The 21,136-nt window shown below is 33.8% G+C and overlaps 1 protein-coding gene across 1 annotated transcript in view; it reads right to left on the bottom strand.

Moving 5' to 3' along the window:
* LOC105330688 (26S proteasome non-ATPase regulatory subunit 1) overlaps positions 1-21,136 on the bottom strand; it is a 99,224-nt gene that overhangs the window by 6,170 nt on the left and 71,918 nt on the right. The window contains exons 22-25 of the mRNA XM_011432555.4: positions 17,894-18,008; positions 10,983-11,099; positions 8,302-8,404; positions 1,329-1,498 (exon numbers count right to left, since the gene is read on the bottom strand). Coding sequence (XP_011430857.2) covers positions 1,329-1,498; positions 8,302-8,404; positions 10,983-11,099; positions 17,894-18,008 — 505 coding nt within the window. The remainder of the gene's footprint in view (positions 1-1,328; positions 1,499-8,301; positions 8,405-10,982; positions 11,100-17,893; positions 18,009-21,136) is intronic.

Raw genomic sequence — 21,136 nt, 5'->3', positions numbered from 1 at the left:
GTGGACTTTCTCATCTCTCAGCTAATTCCACTGGATCTGTAAATCCCTGAATTTAACTGCATTTGTTTTGGAAAATCTTGTTCTTTCACACCCATGTATAAAGGCCTCTAAATAATTACTGCTAAACTTAATATTAATTAAGGGACCTTGACCCACTTTTGAAAAGTTTGACACAACAAATCAAACTATAAATAAGTTTAATAGTAAGTTGTAAAAAAATCTCTTTGACACAGACAATTTATTTCAATTGGATAGCTCCATCCAACCCATTTATTATTCCATGTTTTTCTGAATGCCAGGAAATTTGAACATAATGGCTTCAGTCAGTGTTTTTCTTCCGGTCACCATTTACATGTCCTGCCATTCTATGTGATGTAGGTGTACCGCAGCCTCACTCTGGCCAGAGATTCACTCCCTCCACGTCAAAATAATCGAAGCATTCATTATTCACTCCAGCCAGTTAAGTGAACGATTGCAATCTATTGTTTCTGCGATGGTCGTTACCAATGGTTGTCGTCCAATAGTCGTTACATAGCAGTGGGACATGACAGGGATTTCCTGTATGTAGGAGTCGGCCGTGTGTGTGTAGTTAGGTCCAAGGTCAAATTTCTCCTATCATAACCACACCGCAGATAAATTCATGGAAATTGATGTAAATCAAAATCTATGACTATTTGTGCATATGAGCCATTGCTGAATTGATAGTCATTTTGTCCATTTCTTATTGTAAAATGTTTAAGATAAATAAAAGGGCATTATGCTTCCTCAGTATGCACAATAATTGGATGGGATGAGGTGAGGGGTTTGCAACTTTACAGATCAGTACCTTATAGTGTTGTGCTTGATTAGTATGCACAATAATTCATATTTTCTTCACAACCTATTTGAGTATCCTATTTTATAAGATGATGTATTTGGGTGAGGTTAGGTGAGGGGATTGCAACTTTACAGTAATGTTTGATGTATTGCTTAATTAACTTTTTGGCCATATATCTTTATTATAAAGGCGTGTGGGATGAGGGATTTAAATATTGGTCAGGATAACATGGATTGATCAGTATGAGCAATCAAATTGCCTGATATTTATTTTTTTTAATTGGGTTGGAGGTGGGTGCAAGCTAAAATACAGGTAATTTAGTGTTTTGCCTGATCAGTATACAAAACATAGTACACAAATTCACAAGTACTTTTTATTTGTACTGACTGCCATCAACCAGTATAAACAATAATATGTACTACATAGTACACATATACATTCTAACATCAAACAATGGTACTATTAAGTGTATGTGATTTGAAAAGTACAAGTATTTGTGACTTGAACTGACCTTGAGATCCTCGTTGAGCCCCACGAGACAGGTGGGTGTGAAGGCCATGGAGAGGAACAGGGTCAGAGGGTACCAAAACCAGAACTGGGTGAAGACCAGCATCCCGACCACCCCCTCCATGTTCATGTGACCGGTGCGCGACTGCAGCGAGATCGTCATGTTACGGCCACCTGAAACAGAGAAAAAAGGTTGTCCAGTTACAAGGTCAATTATTTTATCATTTTCATTAAATAGCATGTCATGATTTTGTGGAAAATATAGCGGGAAAAAAAAAATGACAACAAAAAATATTTCATGTGAAAAGTAAATATTTTTTGAAACTCATGCATATGCTCCACTGGGGTTTCAGCATTGTTTGTTGAGTACCAATATTAGTGGTTATTTCTGAGCGGAGGAAGAAAAAACAAGACCACCCTTTGTAATGGCAGACTCACTCTGTCATCGTCATAAATTGACGTATACTTTTCTTGAAACTATGTTCCGTTCAAAACCCATGAAAATGTATGCCCACCAATATCAATGAAACACAATACATGTATATGCAATTCAGGTCATTCCATTGGATGATCAGATTTGTTATGTCCAGTGGGAATGTATGAATAAATGTTAACAGTACTCAGAGAGTGCTAGTGATCTTATTTATGGTGGACTGTGGCCAAAAATTCTCACGCTGCAGTCCTCTCTAGGGGAAAAAATGGCTATTTTAATATTTCATTGTTAACATTCATTGTCACTTATTGATAGGAACTGCTAGAAATGGTGCCAAATCTCACAAACTCTTTCTTATAATGGACATATTGATGGTCGTAATCTCTATCAATATTGCCAGCAAAGACCAAGAAATTATGGCATAGTGAAACACATAAAACCACATAGACCACAACTGTTTTTTTTTAAATATTGGAATGTAATTAATGCTCCACAGAGTAAAATCACAACTACAGCTCCAAAGTAAAAAATCCTACTGGAGACCTGTACTTGTGATTTTATACTCTGTGGAGCATTAACTACATTCCAATATCTTATTAAAAAACATGATATATCATTTTTATATACATGTGCAATGGTTCCAGTTAAATTATAAGTCATATTAGTTGTACCTTAAAGTTATTAGTCCCCTACCGGTTTCACCGGAGGGGACTATAGCTTTCCTCTGCGTCCGTCAGTCCGTCTGTCCGTCCGTCCGTCCGTCCGTCTGTCTGTCCGTCCGTCAGTCCGTCTGTCTGTCCCACTTCAGTTTTCCACACTTTTTTTCTTTATGCATTTGAGGAATAATATGAAACTTGCTGAACAGCTTCAAAATGTCAAACTACAGATCAAGTTTACACTTTTGTAGCGTCTGATTGACATATTTTCGAGAAAATTAATTTTTTATATTCCAATTTTTTAATGTTCGGGTTCGTTATCGGGTTCGGAGTGTATTGAATAAACGAGGCCAGTATGTAGTCAGTAATAATATCGTGCGTTACTTGTACCATTCCTTTTATCATATCTAACAAAAAAATAAATTCTGTAAAATAGTGTTAAACATTGTGTTGTAAATTTAATCGGCAGGGGTTTTTTTGGTATTATTACAATCGGGTTCGTTGTCGGGTTGAGCTGTTTAACTGTTTGGTTTGATTCGGGGTACAGAAGACGGTAAAAAATGATATTGTGCATAACAGTGCATTGTTTTCACAAATTTTTACCAGCGAATACAGAATAGACTTGGCGAAATTACAGGAGATGGAAGCTTTCATAGAATAATACAAACCGGTAGGGGACGTGTATTGCTTATGCAATACTCTCAGAATGCTTGTTACATTTACAACACAAGTTGTTAGACTTACAGAGCATTGTACAGATTGTTATTACATGTATTTATTATCAGCTACTGGTACTATTCTAGACCTTATATTAACTATGTTATTACTTTATAGTACTTATTCTATGCCATAGTTCATGCCTTGTAAAACTAATAAAGTTAAATACAATTCCTGAATGATAATTGACCATTTTGTAAACAAAATCATTAAAATTGACAAAATCCTAAAAATCTTGGTGAGCAAATCAATTTTTAGAAAAAAGAAACTCTTGAATAACAAATTCTTATTTTGGTTTTAAATCAATGAATTCTTAAGTTTCATTTTGTTGAAAAGAAACAAGATGAAAGAAATTCAAAACTGCAGAGATAACTCATTTCTTCAGAAAACATGAAAATTCAGAATTCCTGATAAAAATAAAAGATGGCAATGTCATTTTTAATCTGAAGAATTTCAAAATGTGATAACAATATACAAGTAATTTTCCAATCTAACACATAATTATTATCACACAAAATCTCTTATTTTGTTGTTGTTGGTACATGGCTAAAATAAAATACTGAACCAACGAACCAAAATGTAGCCGACAATCTGAAACCAATTAATGCGTTTCTACACTGACTTCTGTTTTACATCTCAAATTGTCTTTTTATTATCACTGGCAACAAAATTCATCGCGGCAAATAAAAAAAAAGAAAGAAAAAAATTCTTCCGATGTCTAGAATGTTCAAAGAGACAAAGAGCATGGTTGCCCAACCCCAACGCTGAATTCCACCGAAATTCTGATAAACAACACCCCCGGAATAAACGTGTACATATTCAGGGGGAGCCGTCATACAATCGTGCAAAATTATCTCCAAGACATCACAAGTTTGCTCCATTCTGAACGATATCTAAGTCTCAATCTTTGAAAATAAATGGCATAGTCTTGTTAATTTGGTATCAAAACAACTAGCTAGCTCTTCCTTTTCTAAAAACAAAATCCCCCAAATAGTAAAAGAGGGAAAGAAAAAGGTTCAATTTCATTACAAAGAAAAGATACTCAGGTCATTTTAAAAAATCTTACAGTTGTTGTGGTTTTAAAATTCTTGAGAAAAAACTATAATAATTTCAGATTCCAACTGAGAATAACATGCCACAAACTAAAATATTGAGTCACTGGGATGATTATTCGAGATCTTCAAACACTTTCTTTGAAAACTGTAAAGTCAGACAAAATATAAAACCCCGACTGTTCTAAGAATTCAGGTGGTAATTAATGGGCTAGAATGACATTTCTTGAATCAATTTGCAAAGATTCACAGCATAATAAAAGTGTCTGATTCTTTTAACAACAAAGTATCAATTTAGCTGAACAGATGAAAGGAGAGGGTTCAAGTTTTAGTACTGCATAAAAGTTTTAAAGATTTTCATCTCCTCATCATCTCATCTTGCAATAAACTTATATGATGCAGCATTATCTTTACAGCATGGGAGGTCTTTGTTTGTTTTTCTCAATCATTATGGCTTCTTTAAATGTTTTCTTCTTTTTTCTTAATTCTAAACATTGCTTTAGTATATATTACCTGCAATGTGCACAGCATAAATATATATATATATTTGTTGCAACTGCACTAATCTAATGCTCAACAACAAAACAGTTAAGACATTTCTTTGCATGGTGAGATACTGAATATTTCATATTTTAATTCATCTTAAACAAAAATATGTTATAGTTGGCTTTAATTGAGTCCAATCCGCTTCTTTAATTGACCAATGAGAAGTCAGCATAGAAAATTAAGAAAAAAAAATACGAAAAATCCAAAATGTTGTCCAGTTTGTCGTATCAAAAACTGCACAATGTGTTAATGCATATAGAACTTGTGTGCAAAAGAATTCTACTGATAAAATAGCTTACAACAATCATTGTTTAATGTTGGAATTTTTTTTCAAATGAATTGAACATTTGTTTTGTGTTATATAAATAGCTAAGGAATGTAAACAAATGTGGGTTTTGTGAATGAACACAAGGGGTGAATTATCTCGATTGATGAAAGCTTTTTAATGCTATGTTTGAAAATGTTTAAGAGAATTTACGCAAATGTTTAGTGAGATAGATCTGATAAGTTCTTATCATTATATAGATGATTTGAATTCTATAAATATAAAACATTTGGAAATGTTTCCTGTAGGAGCTGACTTCTGATTCCACAAAATATATAAATTCAATGGATATAAATGAAAAATCATTGATAAAAATGAAAAATGAAGTCCAATTCACTTAAATCAAGAACTCGCTGGATAACAGAGAAATGTTTCCTGTTAAGTGATATAGACATTCTTGATAAAGTATAAAGACATATTACATATACAATTTGAAGAACTATTGAGGAACCCAAAGAAGATCAGAAATCTTAGATCTACAAAATACATTGCAACAGTTAAAAAGAACAGTGTCAAAAATACTGAAGAAAAATTCTGCTGACATGCAGAAAATATAATATAGGATAAAAAAAAAAACCCACCATCTTTCAGAGGAACATTTAGCATGCATTTATCAGTTACAGAAAGTTGTGGCAATTTCATGAGAGTCAGTCATAAAACATGAAGCTTGTTTTAGGAAAAATTTGAATGCATTACACCCATCCATAAAACGATCACATTACTATTACCCTGCCTGTGTAATGTGAGGGGATGGCCAATTAGCAAACAATACGAGAAAGGAGCCCCGACCAATTAACCAACACTGAAATTTCCGGAACACTATTGCACCTTTTAGCCTCAGTATTTGTTAAACTAAGGGAATCATCTATATACTTAAGGGAACATCGTTACACTTGAGAATAAATAAGTATACACCTTCACCCACCTGGTCTGTAGCACGCTCAAACTAAAATCAACGAGTCAATGGTGCTTTTTTTATTAAGTGTTTATTGTCTGAAAACCGTAACATTCAAATTTTTTTTATTTTGCACTCCAATGGAGGGAGACTTACACAGATGATGCTGTCTTAATGTGTAATAGCGTTACTTGCCTGAAGTGGCTTTAACCACTGATCTAAACTATCAACTGCGAAAGAAAACATGCAGATTCTACGTCAACATATAAGATTTCTTAGTCATTTCATACTAATTTAACTGTCTGATTTGGCCCCCCTAAAATCCCAACAATAAATCTGTAAGCACTTAATATTGTTGTTTGATAATTATGGTTAGTCACTGTGCAATTGCGGAGAGGACGCAAAGTGACAGATTGTCTACGTGTTTTTTGTTTACATGCCGTGAGATCACGCACGTAAATAAACTATTTTTGTAAATGATTCTTCATGCAATATGTTGATGACATAATTATAAGCTACATGGGATAGCCTTAACATAGGAGCTTGTTTGAAAATTTGGTAAATCCTTCAACAACAAAGAAGCATTGCGACTTTCTTGATGCCCTCTCTGCGATGTCTACATGCTTCTTGCAAATTTGTTTTCAACTCGAGAACATTGAGCCCTCCTTCAGCTTGCATGAAAGCTAAATTCTGTTACTGTATACCAAGAAAACCACGGTTCAGATCTGATGATTGCATGATCATCATTTTATAAAATTTGAGAAAACATTGGCAGACAAATTATTGCTTGCAGATAAATTATTGTTTGCATGTGTTTGGTCTGACTAATTACTCATTTTTGACGAAAAATTTGAAAAGACCTAACATTTATTTCCAATACGCAATATGCAAATGTAGTACCAGACTTGAACTAAAAAAATTTAACTTTAAAAATGCAAAATTCACAAAGAAACAACATTCAGAGTCTCAGAAACATTCAGAAAGTTTTGGAGAGAACTGTATACAGAAAATTATTTGCTCCTGTTTTATTTTTGCCCCTTTTGACTTCATTATTAGTAGGCGAATTTTAGACTGGGCGAATATTAATTCAACTGTCTCGAATTATCTCTGTTTCTGGGCGAAATCAAGATGGAGCGGAACTGTTTGGAAATGTAGAAGGGTGAAAATTACACAAGGCAAAGCTTACCCTGTAAACAGTAAATTTTTTAAAAAAGAGGGTGAAGTAATAATACACGTATATAATTTTGCATTGCTATAACCTACCAAAGTACATCCATTGCAGCAATTGACATGCTCACATAAACCCAGTGTTGCTCAACTAAATGACACCCATTATCAGACCCCTCATTTTTCTATCTCTGATTATCACTGCATGAAGATCTTGTTCACACATCATCTCATTTTTTCCTATAAGGTCAGTCTACTCTATCTTCCATCATCTTGTCCTACTTTTTTAAGGGGAGTTCGAACTTGAAAAGTGCAATATCATATTCTCACACGCTGCACCTCGCAAATGCCGTCTTTCATTGGGGTCAGTCAAATCCCTGGTACATAAAATAATCATCGAAAATATCTCGATCCTGGATTTTTTCCCCACAGAAACACGTACAAGAAGTCAGAAAGGCCCTATGTGATATCTGTTGAGGAAATGGTCTTATCTCCCAGGGCACCTGCTACTACAGTCTCACAGCCATCAGTAATTTTTTCCCCCTCTCCCTGGTATTTGCCAGGAAATCATACATATCACATTCATGAATCAATCTGTCAGATTATAAAACATAGCGATAACCAAACCACTGCAGTTCCCATCTATTGCCCCCCCCCCCCCCCCCTTCAATTTTTGGCACAGAATTCTCTCCCCTTTTCTATTTATTTTTAACACTCAATCACTTCTTTCAACGTTCAAAACACTTCTATTGACTTTTAATGAAGAAATAGAATACGTCTGCAAGACTGCAACACAGATAAAAACGTGATTCTGATCAAGCGTCTCTCTTTATTATCTCCGAAAATATTTATCCTCTTTGAGAGGCGGGAAAAAATTGATTTTGTTTTCTAAGAAGAATGGCAAAAAAATTTATTGTCCAATCAAATGGATACTTTAGATAAGATTGATTGAGCTAGAGAAAAAAAATCGAAGCTCTTAGGATACTAACATTGAAGTTCAGAATTTTCAATTTTGGTCAATTACACAGCTATAAAAGAATTTTTATTGGTATCTTTTATTATGTACTCTATAACATGCCATTCATGACGATATGAATTCATTGAAACAGCCAACCAACGGAAATTTAAACTTATGTTTGCCTTGATTTCACAATATTTGTTATCCAAATAAGATTCTCTCTCTCACCTGCGTCAATAATTCCTTGGGCCAGGATTGCTCCAAACTTCGCCATGACATCATCGTGTTTGTCGCTTATAATCTTAGAGTAAAGGCTTCTATAGTGGGCAACCTATAAAATAAATACAACTTTAAGCAATGACACCGAAATTGAAAATTGCATGCATCAAGAAGACCCAGACCAACCTGCTAACTTATTTTAACTATTTTCTAAATTGTATATTAAAATATGAAGATCATATTAAACATTGTGGTTTCTCATCAATATTAGTTGAATACCTATTTTCAGGGACTTTTTTGTTGAGTTCATCAACAAAATTAGATTTTCATTGGAGTATGATTTTTAATAACAATTGTATTGATATATGGTGATATACATGGTCTATGAATTGATGTCTTCTAGAAACTGTTCTTTTCATTACATCCATAAATATCGATGCCAACTAATACTGATGACACCACATTATTTAGAAAATCATATTTGCTATATGACTAAACTGTGGGATTGGGTATGACTACCTGACAGTATTTGACCTGTAATACCTTGGGCCATTTGCTCATCACAGCTATATTGGCCACCCTTTGTGTGCGACTTGTTGACTGTCATACCTTAGTTCTCACATTAGTAGACAGGTATTGACAAAGATCACTGCCAAAAGGTGCAAATGATTCTACTCCATCTACCACAACCCGCAAATTATACGCTTCTCGTTAGCACAGACTAATCAGAGCAGCTGACCTTGGACCAACATCAAAGCTGACTAATATGAATTTTGTAATTCTATTATTATATATTACATGTATTGTACTTATTGACATGGTGACTTTCACAGAAAGCACCTACACTCAGAAAAGGAAACTAGGATGAAAGAGGATTGTCACTGCATTTAAAAAAAAATAGCACACTACCGTATATTCGGGGTTTTTTTTTTCGCGTGTCACAAAATTTGCAAAGATGGGGAAAATATGTAGTATTTTTAATTTGCGTCAATCATGTTTTGCGATTTTAAAAGTTTGTTTTAGAAATGATACAAATTATTTTGCGATTCAAAAGACATTGAGAAAAAAGCAAAAATTAGATCATCGCAAAAATTACTGGACACACAGTATGTTTTCTGTGGTCAGTCTCACTTGTTTTAAGCTTAGAAAAGCCTTGCAAACAAAGAAGAAATCAATTTACGTGTAAATTTAATTTCCTGTTACAAATACCTAGTAATCATTGTCAAAAATATGTGTACTATGTAATTTAAAATACATAATTATTCCAAATTGATAATTTTCTCAGATTTAAAATTCAATTTTGAAATTAGTGTTAACGGCCAATTTTCTATGGATGAGTGCACAACATTTTCTGCCCTTATTTTACACAATCTTTGATTTGATTGGCTAGCGGATGCACTTCCTGCACGATAACGTCCGCTTTGATGATATTGTTCTTCCTCAGACACCTCAACCGAGAACCCCCAGGAAGCCGAGATAAACCTGCCGCACGGAAAATCTCCACGCACTCTTTATTTCATATTTCAAAAGGACTCTCCATGATAATGAAGGGCATGGATATATTGCTTTTGAGAAACTTCAAACATTTCTTGTTGAAGAGCATGGATGTAAAGCAAGATGAGCTGATAAAATGCTTCAATTTCCTCAGATCTTTTAGTGGCAGACATTTCATTGACCCACAAAGTGTGAAGTCTCTCATCGAACACTTCAGAAAATGGAATTTTTTTTTTGCTTGCCCCCAAGAGTTGCTAACTGTCCATCAGAAATTACTCTTAACCGAAACATGAATTATCAAAGAATCATTTGTTAATCTATAGAGACTCATTTGTGTATCCAAAATCTAACAAATCTCTTTAATATTTGAGTAAATTTTATCAACACAAATTTCAGCTGTCAAGAGAAAACATGAAATTCCTCTACCATAATTGTATAACTTCAGACATATTTAATTCATTAATGCATTTACCAAATAATATAAATCATAATTAATTAAAATAAATCTTCATAAATCACCAATGTAATATGTCTTCCAATTACTTGTTAAACTACCATTGAATGGAATATTATGCTCTGACTCTATTGTCTGCCCTTGTTTAAAGAGCAGATAAATCTGGCATTTCCCAAGTTTAGCAAAATTTTTCCAACTACACTATTCAACGAACAGAAAAATAGTACGGTTTGAGTCTAAATACCTCTTGCTAGAAAACTTTTTGATATAGATATGACCTTGGACTATTTGCCCATGAGCAAGGTCATGACACACCTTTGGGTCATTTAACAAACTTTGAGGCAGGTATAAACTTCTTCTGCTGTTGTTTCTTCTATAAAATATTGTGGATTAGACACAGGGGTGGTCAGATTAGTCAAACATACATCATCCTCTCTAGTTTTGTTTGCAAAGGTTAAAAATTCCAAAATATACCTTCACATTTTTACGACATGTAATAAATTGTTAATCTCTTGTTGCAACAAACAGCTGAAAAGGGTTTCTATTGAGAAATATATTATGTTTCCCTCCTCAAAGCGATTTTACTTTCTTGAAATTTATCATTAACTCATAAATGAAAAATAAAATATCATATGTATTACCAGTACTTTAAAGTCACAAATGACTGGCAATGACCTTGACTTGTACATTTACCCTTACAACACCTTTATCTGCAGCAGTGCTATAACTTTGTTGCTATTACCTTAGGGCAGGTGTTCTCATTTTGTTGTACAAGAACCAGGGCTGAGGCAATCAGTGCACCTTGACGGACATAGTTCACGGGGTCATTGGTCATCGGCTCCAGCAGATTTAGGGCTTCCTGTTACAAGAAAAAAAAAGATACCATTATATCACATGACTTTAAAAAATAAACATGAAAAATTGGTCATCAGCTCCAGCAGAATGAGGGGTTCCTGTTATGAGAAAAAAAATGAACTGTTACACGATAAGCATGAAAAACGTATCAGATTAATTTTTACATAGAAGCAACACAACTTGCTTTCTCATCTTGTAAACTTGAAGCACATGTTACAATACACCAAACACCCGTTGTAGGTAAGAAAAGGTTCAATGTCTGAACTCCTTGATTGTGGTTTTTGTTCTCACATTTTTTATTTTTTCTGAAGAAGACTATTTAAAACATGGAGTCAGTTGGCAGAGAAAAAAGATTCCCAATCCATACAATACCCAAAGAAGAATGAATTCCAAACAGTCACTATAAGATTCAACATAATTTCTCTGATTCTCGCAAAGAAATTTTTTGTTGTAGTTGAATAATACAGTGGAATCCGCTGAAATACTGATCAAATAGTAGCAGCATTCTTGGCATCAATGCATGCATACTTTTCCTATGTGTGGGTAAGTCTACATATTCTTTTAATCTATATTGATCAAGGAACAACAATAAAATAATAGCTAACAAATGAAGATTAAGGTCAAGGATAGCTCAGTGTTACAAGATAATGACCTTGACCTTTTGCAATATCATAGGGAATAAATGTTTTCGATCCACATTGATACGTGTCAAATTCTATAACAAACATGTAATTGTTTTCAGTTTTCTGCCTCTATCCTTAAAATGAATTACTGGTATATATATTGATAAAACAAAAGATGTTTGTGAAACACTTATGTCCCCCTCCTTGAAGACCTCTGCAAAGAAACCAATAAAAACTGCAAAAATTAGAATTTTTTTGAGTCCAAGGGGTATAACTCTGTAAACAATTGCTCGATCGTATCCAACATCAAAATTGGACTAGATATTAACATGATAAATCTGTATACCAAATTTCATTTCAATAGTATTATATGTGCGACCTCTGCGAAAAAATGAACGAAAACTGTTGGTGGACCGACCAACAGACAAATTTTTAACAGACAGCAGCAAAGCAATACACACCCTCCCTTCTTCAACAAGATTTTGATTTCTTATACCAAACCAAAAACAACAGATTTTATTCTTTACAAATTGACATATCAATAACAAATAAAGTAAGATATACCGTATTTTTCGGGGCATATGTCGATGTGGGGCATAGGCCGAATTCCTAATTTTTAGACAAAATTCAAGAAAAATCCTTAGACTAGTCTAATTGGGGGATAAGCCGATTTTCAATCGATGATTACTATAGTGAAAGTATGACCGCTGATTAAGAAAGTCACCGTATTAAATATATACTTTCAGAATATCGATGTAGAAAGTCAAAAGAGTAATTAAAGTTATTAAATTTGCTTAACATATATATTTCAAGCAATTTTCAAAAATTAATCTGTGTTTTGTGGCTGTTTGGTCTCTTCCGTATTCGTCGGTGTATCGCTGTGTATCGTAATTTTACATAGTGTAAATTTAATTGCAACACCAACCTCCGTGGTTCTGTCTGGTAGAACTAAGTATAATATTTTACCAAACCTTTTATATTTTATTAATACCTTATTGCTAAATCTCATTTAATCAAGTTATACTTTGAAAGCTACTTGTAAATACGGGGTATGGCATCCATTAGCTCAACACGTGGTTTCATATCCAAATAGAGTTATCCCCCGTAATCGCTATGAATGAGAAAACGAAATACCAAACATAAAATATTTAATTTGTGTTCTTTCCATTAATTAATTAAATAGTGACTTGCCGTTATGCAGAGAAGTTGTAATGTTAAAAACACAGTTAATGCAATGAAGTGTAACGGTGTACACTACGTGCCCCCAGGCTGTGTTTTAGTCACGGGTTTCACACCTTTGTATATACACACGACACCAGAATACCGTTATTTCATCCAACAGAAAATTAATTGTAAAAACACATAGCATTTGATTTATTCTACACCCAAGACCAGTGATTCCTACGAACGCAGAAATGAAGAATTCACCAAAATTCCGTCATATTACATTCTACCCGGTTTCGTTTTCTTTTTTACTACGCAATAATAGTTTCCAGGGTTCATACACGAACGTGGGAAAAAAATTCTTTTGATTGGGATTGTAAAGAAATACCTTGTACAGTACTGTACATTTTATTACTCACGATGTCATTACAAAAATTATCAACGGGACAACTATCGAACAATAGTTCAAACGGATGAAAAAAACCAACCCTCATAATAAATTGCTACAACAGTACAACGGATAAAAACAGTGGATTTTATATTTTACTGTTAAATTTTTTAAACTTTGAGTCTAAGAATAGCCGATCCCGGGGGATAGGCCGGGGCTCGCTCATCGGAGGAAAAAAATACCGGCCTATGCCCCGAAAAATACGGTAATAGGCAAAAAATCTCTCTAAAAATTAATAATAATTGAAAAGCCCATCCATAATGTTCCTCTGAGATAGTCAGTTGTGTTGAGAAAACAGCATTCTTCCAGCAGTAATTGCCTAAATTTAACTCTCACTCCATACATCAATAACGAAAATAAAGACGCATTAACTGTAAACATTCTTATTAAAAATACATTTCGACTGGAATAGGCTTATCACTGTAATACTGCTTCTAACTGGCTCCTGGGGTTTGGTCAATCACGATTGACTTCAGTTTTAATGGGACCACAGAGGAGCAGACTGTTCAAAAGAATCTTAATTGGCTTTTGTTTGTGTGGATCCTTAAAACCGTTAGATTTGATTGATCCATTTTGAATGAAGCCAATCCAAAAAAATACACTACAGATACACAATTTTGTTGTTGTTTTTGTAGTTTTAAAGTTTTCGATATTATTAATTTCCAATATGCTTGTCACAGGCTCACTACATTTAAAATACCACCTTGAAACTCAGTATTCTATCCCACTTTCGCAATTATTAATAGTTGTGGGACTATCAGACCACGAATCTTGGACAGCGATTATTAATTCATTTAGAAAATTATTGTTTGGAGACAGTAAATTGAACAAGTGGGTGTGATATTTTGTCAACAGTTGCTGATGCCTTATTAAATGGCCACAGAACAGTAAAAGAAAATTAATTCTACAACACTGCATTGATTTTGAGACACTACATTTTTCTTCGCAATTATTTTGTGATGTTACATCAATTTCTTTAAAATGTTAAGGGAATCTCAGATAATTAAAAGATCTCTCTAAACTTAATGTACAAATACTTTTAAGAATCATATCAGTTACAGTTTACTAATTTCAAAGAAATGACAGCAGTTCTTTTAAACAATCAGAATAATATAAGCTACAATTTCTTCAATACTTATGAAACATCTGTTGGATTTTGTGGACTTAAATTGTTGATTTGATCTAAGAAATTAAATGTTCCTTGAAGTGCAATATCTGAGAAACATATTGTATTGATAATATAAGATCATACTGTCAATACTTGTGCTTTCTTGTTCCACTAAATCAAAGAAATGTGATGCTAACAAATATTATCAAAACCCCAGTTTACAGTTTTACTTCAGAGGTTCTTGGTTCTCCAATTAAACATATTCAAATACTTTTGAGATTCTTGTTTCTGCATTTTACAGTATACATATATATACTTTCGAGGTTCTTATAAGTTTCTACATTCTACAGCATTATATACTTTTGAGGTTTTGGCTTGTTTCTACATTTTACAGTATATACTTTTGAGGTTCTTGGCTTTCCAGTTTACAGTATATACCGGTACTTTAAAGTTGGAAGTTTTTTTGCTTTCCAGTTCATGGAATATACTGGTTTTCCAGTTTACAGTATATATTTTTGAGGTTCTTTACTGATCCCCCAGTTTACAGTATCTACTTTTGAAGTTCTTTATTAGTTCCCCAGTTTACACACAAAAGTATTACTTTCCCGGCTTAACGTTTTACAGGATATACCTTTGAGGTTCTTGGTTTTAATTTACAGTACATGTATATACATTTGAAGTGCATAGTTCTGCACATTTATTGTTAATTTGGATTGTCATTAATCTAGGACGAGACTTGCCCAATATCTGATTAACCTGCATACAAGTAGGCAGTAATTGCGGGGTACCGATTGCCGGGGACTAATGGCATAATGTCTGCCCCGGTCTCTTCCTGTGGAATCGTTGCATGATGAAGATACTCTACCAGACCACTACTAATTGAATGGTTCTTTCAAGTTCCATAAAAATTATAAACGAACTAAAAAAAAATTGTACCATTACTGAACATCACTGATTTTTTTTTTCCCCATTTTTTTTTCCGAAAAAAAACCCCAAAACAAAACAAGCACTATTTCTCTTAAACTGTTGCCATTTATAAATCATTCTCTTTAATATCTTACCACATTAATTTCACTTAACTAATTTTAAATGGAGTATCTCTGTTAATTAGTCTCTGTGTGATCATCCATTGAATTTGTGGTCCATGGGCCACAATATTCTACTCATGACAGGATTATGAAACTGAATTTGTGAACTTTATACGCACACACCTGGTAAATTAATGACTTCAGAACATCTGTATCTTTGGACTTACCTATTAAACTGCCCTACATATTTGAACAAAATTTAATTTTGAAGCCAACAATTATGTAAGTAAAGCATACTTGCCAACCTCCAACATGTGAAAATCTGGTCATGACCAGATTTGGAAAGTAAAAAATCTGGTCATAGCGCGTAACGACATTCACGACATATTTATCATGCATTTAATAGGTATATACAATAGAAATATGTGTTAAAACTTATGTGTAATACATGTACTTTATTGCAAAGAAGCATTTTAACTAACAGTTGCTGATTTTGAATTTTGTAAAGTGATCTGACACAGAAAATGGTAGGTTGTGTTCAGCTGAAAAAAAAAATGCAAAAAGAGTTTCTGCTACATTAACCTTGGTTTTGAACTCTGTAAATGATGGCATGAAAGTTGTAAGCGACTTGGAAGACTTTTGTGTATTAAAATGCATTCAATACATGACTTAGCGTTTTTGAATGTTTAGTCAAATCATTTTGAGCACAAAATCCAATATTCAAATGTGCGTTACATAGAACGCAAAAGCCTCGTTTTGTACTCGATTACTTTGTTTTACCTATGAGAATTCATTTTCCCAGATATGTTGATAGGTACAAAAATATCGTTTTCTTTTTGTTGGGTTTGATTCCGTTGGCCCCGATGAAGACCTTTTCTTATTGGAAGCCATCAAACTTAATGATTTAAACCTTCGCTTAGTCAAAACAACTCACGATAATTATTACACTTATTAAATAATGTGTCTCTTATAGCCATCGGCATTGTTTACACGTTACGTAAATCCAAGCTTAGCTTGGGTTCATAACTGGAAGTCATACGCGCAACGTATTTTACGAACCAAATCCGGAAATCGGGAGATTTTCGGGTTGTTCGACAAAAATCGGGTGAAAAGCATGACCCGCCGGGTCATAAAAAATAATCGGGTGAAGGGTTAAAAAATCGGGTGTGACCCGACGAAATCGGGTCAGTTGGCAAGTATGAAGTAAAGCATTTTCTGCTCCATACAAAGGCAGTTCTGTTTCTTACATGAGGTAGCTCCATTATGTCATACAATTTACATGAATTATATCTTATGCCAAGTGACATTTCGCTCCCTGTGATATGATGTAAAATTGAATTAATCGTAACCAAAAAAAAAAAATTCATGTGAATATTATGTGAGAAGAAATCTCAAGTGAAATGTCATGTAAATGCTCGTTTCACATGATGCATGACATTTTCACATGAAATTCACTATAGTGGAACAACCAGATGTGTAAATGTGAAAGCATCTTCACATTATCAGGTGATTAACACCAGCTAACTGTTATTTCATACTGCCGTAATGTTCTTATCAGGCAAGATAATATTATACCAAGATGATTAAATGGCCACTGAAAGAAACTTAAACTTGACCTGGATGTGCAGTTTTTACATTAATGTACTCTTCCATTAGCATTTTTTTAAAACTATTAGTACAGATTTCTGTACTTTAACTGAAGCCAATAAAGTACTTGAACACCATGATAGAACAATAGCTCTAATGAATAATTCTTCTGATTAACTGATTATAATACTGGGTTATTGATTGACACATACCTACAGTACATGTACTACAATTTATATACAAACATTGTAAAAACTTAAACTATGTCTGACTCAATGAAGTACTAGCAAAGCTGTGTAGTATGTTTGCTCTCATTAATAATTCTATAAATTATGATTAACGGAATTATACTATGGGCTCTTTCATTGACATTTCTATGGTGCATGAGAAATTTACAAACATGATATATTTTATGTGTACCCAAAAAAGTACAACCACATAGAAAAACAGATCAGATCTTCAATAATGAATAATTCTTTAATGATTAACAGATCATACCATGGGCTCATTGAATGGGAAAATTCGTAGTACAATATGGACTTACACTTAATCAATTTAACCAAAGTAATCCAAAACACTTAAAGTTCAGTACCATACAAACAAAATTATAACCATTTCACTTTTTTGAACTACTCACTCTTTGTTGCTTTTTCATCTTTTCTGTATCACTGTTTTTTACCTCTTCTGTCTCGTTTTGTTTGTTTTTGACCTATTCTGTCTCGTTTATTTCAGATTGCAACCTTTTCCATCTTGTTTTGTTAAATCATCATTTCTGCCTTGCTATATTGTTTTAATATTTTCAACCTTGTTTTGTTTGTGACCTTTTCTGTTTGGTACTACCTTGAGTCCGGTCCCTGCACAGGCGATTCCCAGGGCCATGGCTGCCCCGAATCTGACGTGGGGGTTGTAGCTCTCAGACAGAAGGGAGACAACTTGTGGGCATTGTTCTGGCGTTCTGTAAGAAATGGAAAACATTAAATAATGTAAATACCTAGTACCAAAAAATTCACAACATTAAGAAATGAAAAATCAACCTCTTCATAGGTGCCTATCATAATTTGTTAACTCATGACAAAATCTTATGGTCATTATGTATAATGTAGTTCTATTCAAAACAATATTGTTTAAAAATAACATCATGCAAGCACAATCTGAACAAAAATTGTTTACAGTGACTTTAATAATCAAAACTGTAAACAATTAAAAAATTAAAGCCCAATCTTCCAGTCAACCACGACCAGCTATTAATGCATCAGCCACCTCCTTATACATTCTCCCGATTACAAGGATTCCCATTACATTATCACAGTTTACAATGATCCCCATTACCTTATTTCCATTACAAGGATCCCCATTACATTATCCTATTTTAAAAAAATCCCCAATACATTATTCCCATTACCAGGATCCCCATTACATTATCCTAATTTACAAGGATCCCCATTACATTATTCCCATTACCAGGATCCCATTAAATTATCCTAATTACAAGGATCCCCATTACATTATCCTAATTACAAGGATCCCCATTACATTATTCCAATTACAAGGATCCCCATTACATTATCCTAATTACAAGGATCCCCATTACAATATTCCAATTACAAAGATCCCCATTACATTATCCAAATTACAAGGATCCCCATTACATTATCCTAATTACAAGGATCCTGGCATTACAAGATTACATTTTAGATCCCCATTGTAAGCCTGAATCATTGTATAAAACAGCTTGTGCGCATTGTGCTGTTTAATATGCTTTCTCATGTAGAACTCCTTGAAATCAAACCTCATATACAAAAGGCTATTGCTCTCTCTGGATGTGTTTGTGTGGAGTTTTACATAATTTGACAATAATCTGTTTACTTTACTACCAACCTCGCAGACCACAATCCATTTAATTCAGCCACTGTAGCCATGAATAGTCTCAAATGGCATAACGTTGGGGCATTGATTTCTTTTTCTACCGACAAATTAAGCAGATTAAATACTCACAACTGAGTTAAAAAACTCTGAACATGGATGTTGGCCCCCAGACTGACAATAGAACGGACACTACACATTATGCAATCAGTGACCTTGAGAAAATGAGCATTTCTCTGTTCCAAAACTGTTTGTGTGATGTCAACAAATTTCTGCAATCCTAGCTTTATGATGTGATACTGGGGGTCATTGGTTATGAATCAGCTTCATTTTGAAGTCTACCGGACCCCTAGAGCTATTAATAATGCCGGGCAAACTTCCCGCTTTACCACTAATACGATATCAACAAAACAAAACTGGCAAACAATCTACAGGAATTGGTCTCAAAGAGAGTTCAATAGTCTTGTTTTCAAATGAATGACACTGAAACCAAGCAAATATTGCTTTTTACTATAGTAGGATCCTCTAATACCATTTGTTTTCTTTCTATTATAGGATACATGTACTAATCATGACTTCCAAAACAAACAAAGATGCTGCAACCTCTGGCAAAAAGGCAGCTTAAAACAAGAGATGCTTGGTTTCCAGGGGATTGAAACAAGCACAGGGGGAGAATAATATAGCTCAAGGGTAGCACAGGCCTGGTAATACATGTACATACAGTACTGTATACACTGAATTATCTGTCCCTGTTTTATTTTTGCCCCTTTCTCTCTCATTGTCTCTGAGCAAATTTTAGGACTAGTTGAAGTAAAAACAAATTTTTAATAAATAGCTTTGTTAATTTGAATTAGAAAGAATTTCAATTTCTAACTGTATCTTGCCAAATTCACGACTGGGTGAAACTGTTTGGAAGTGACTAGAAGGGGAAAAAAAAGTATCAAAAATAACCCTGTAAACAGTACTAAATAATACAGTGTAATTAAACTCTGATACCCTTGGTTTGCTTTCCTGACAATTTTTAATTTTGGACATTTATTTCCAAAAATTGTTGATTAAAATCATAAAATACACTCTCTTTTCAAGACAAAAAAAAATCATTCAGAAAAATTGGTATTGGAACTTGATATTTGGATCATCCTGGCTTGGTAATACATGTATACTGTATACAGTACATTCTGGCTTTCTGGAGAAATTTAGGCTCTTTGAAGACGTTTCACAGAGGGTCAAATAAGGTCAGTCTGAGAGACAATGGTTGGTTGTACATATAGATAATTGTACGGTCATGGATTGAGTTAGTCCGCCTAAAATCTCTGCCAACCTGCCAGTCGCTAATCCAACTCCATGTCTGCTAGTCGATAACTCCATGTCCGAGACATCTGCTCTCCTTATTGCAGACACTCCTGGGCTGGTACATTGTTAATGCTGCATGCAGACATTGATATGGTTGTATTGAACATGAACCTAGATTACAGGCCAGCATTGTATGTAACCACTAATGTGTGTTTTGTACCAGTATATGATACACTTCTTCTAATTGTATTGATTCAGTGGTTGTCTCAGCTTATTTAATACCAGTGAGAGCATTTTACTAAGGCCAAACAGACTTTCTTTTCTGGGAAAATAAAGTAACTGATTTGCAAAGAAATCGAATAAGCTTAACATCAAAAAGTGCATGCAGGCATAATGTCTCCATAAGCTTTTAAAATTTGTGTCCCAATATGACTCTCTGATAGGAAAATCTGGAGATTACCTTATTCTTGTTGTTGTTTTTTTTTTGCTTTGTTCCATAATTTATACATAATTTAATTTTTGAAAGTGTGACATTTCAGTCATGGGGGAAAACCAATTATCTTTTGGAAGGGACCATGGGGGAGTTAAGGTGTAAATAGAAGAGAAGCAAGAGGGAACCATTGGAATTCATGACATATTAATTTAGTTCATTATACATGTAACATGAATCGACCAAATAAAAGAAATCTAAGAAAAAAAACCCAACTGAAATGTAGATATGTTATCATTATCTTCATTTGTAGTTTTGATAAGATAGAATTTTTCCAGCTGATTTCTTAGACCACTCCCTGGCTACAATGATCACAGAACTTTTAATACCCGGTAGCTTTCAAAGTGAAATCTTGATAAGCCATTGGTGTTAAATTTTAAAAGAAAATCAAATTTCTATAATTACAATCTAACTTATAAGCTTTACATACAGTGCTA

This window comes from Magallana gigas, chromosome 8 (assembly GCF_963853765.1).
Source record: "Magallana gigas chromosome 8, xbMagGiga1.1, whole genome shotgun sequence".
Taxonomy (NCBI): Eukaryota; Metazoa; Mollusca; class Bivalvia; order Ostreida; family Ostreidae; genus Magallana; species Magallana gigas.
The sequence above is the reverse complement of the archived record's forward strand: the minus strand, read 5'-3'. Positions and strand labels throughout refer to the sequence as shown.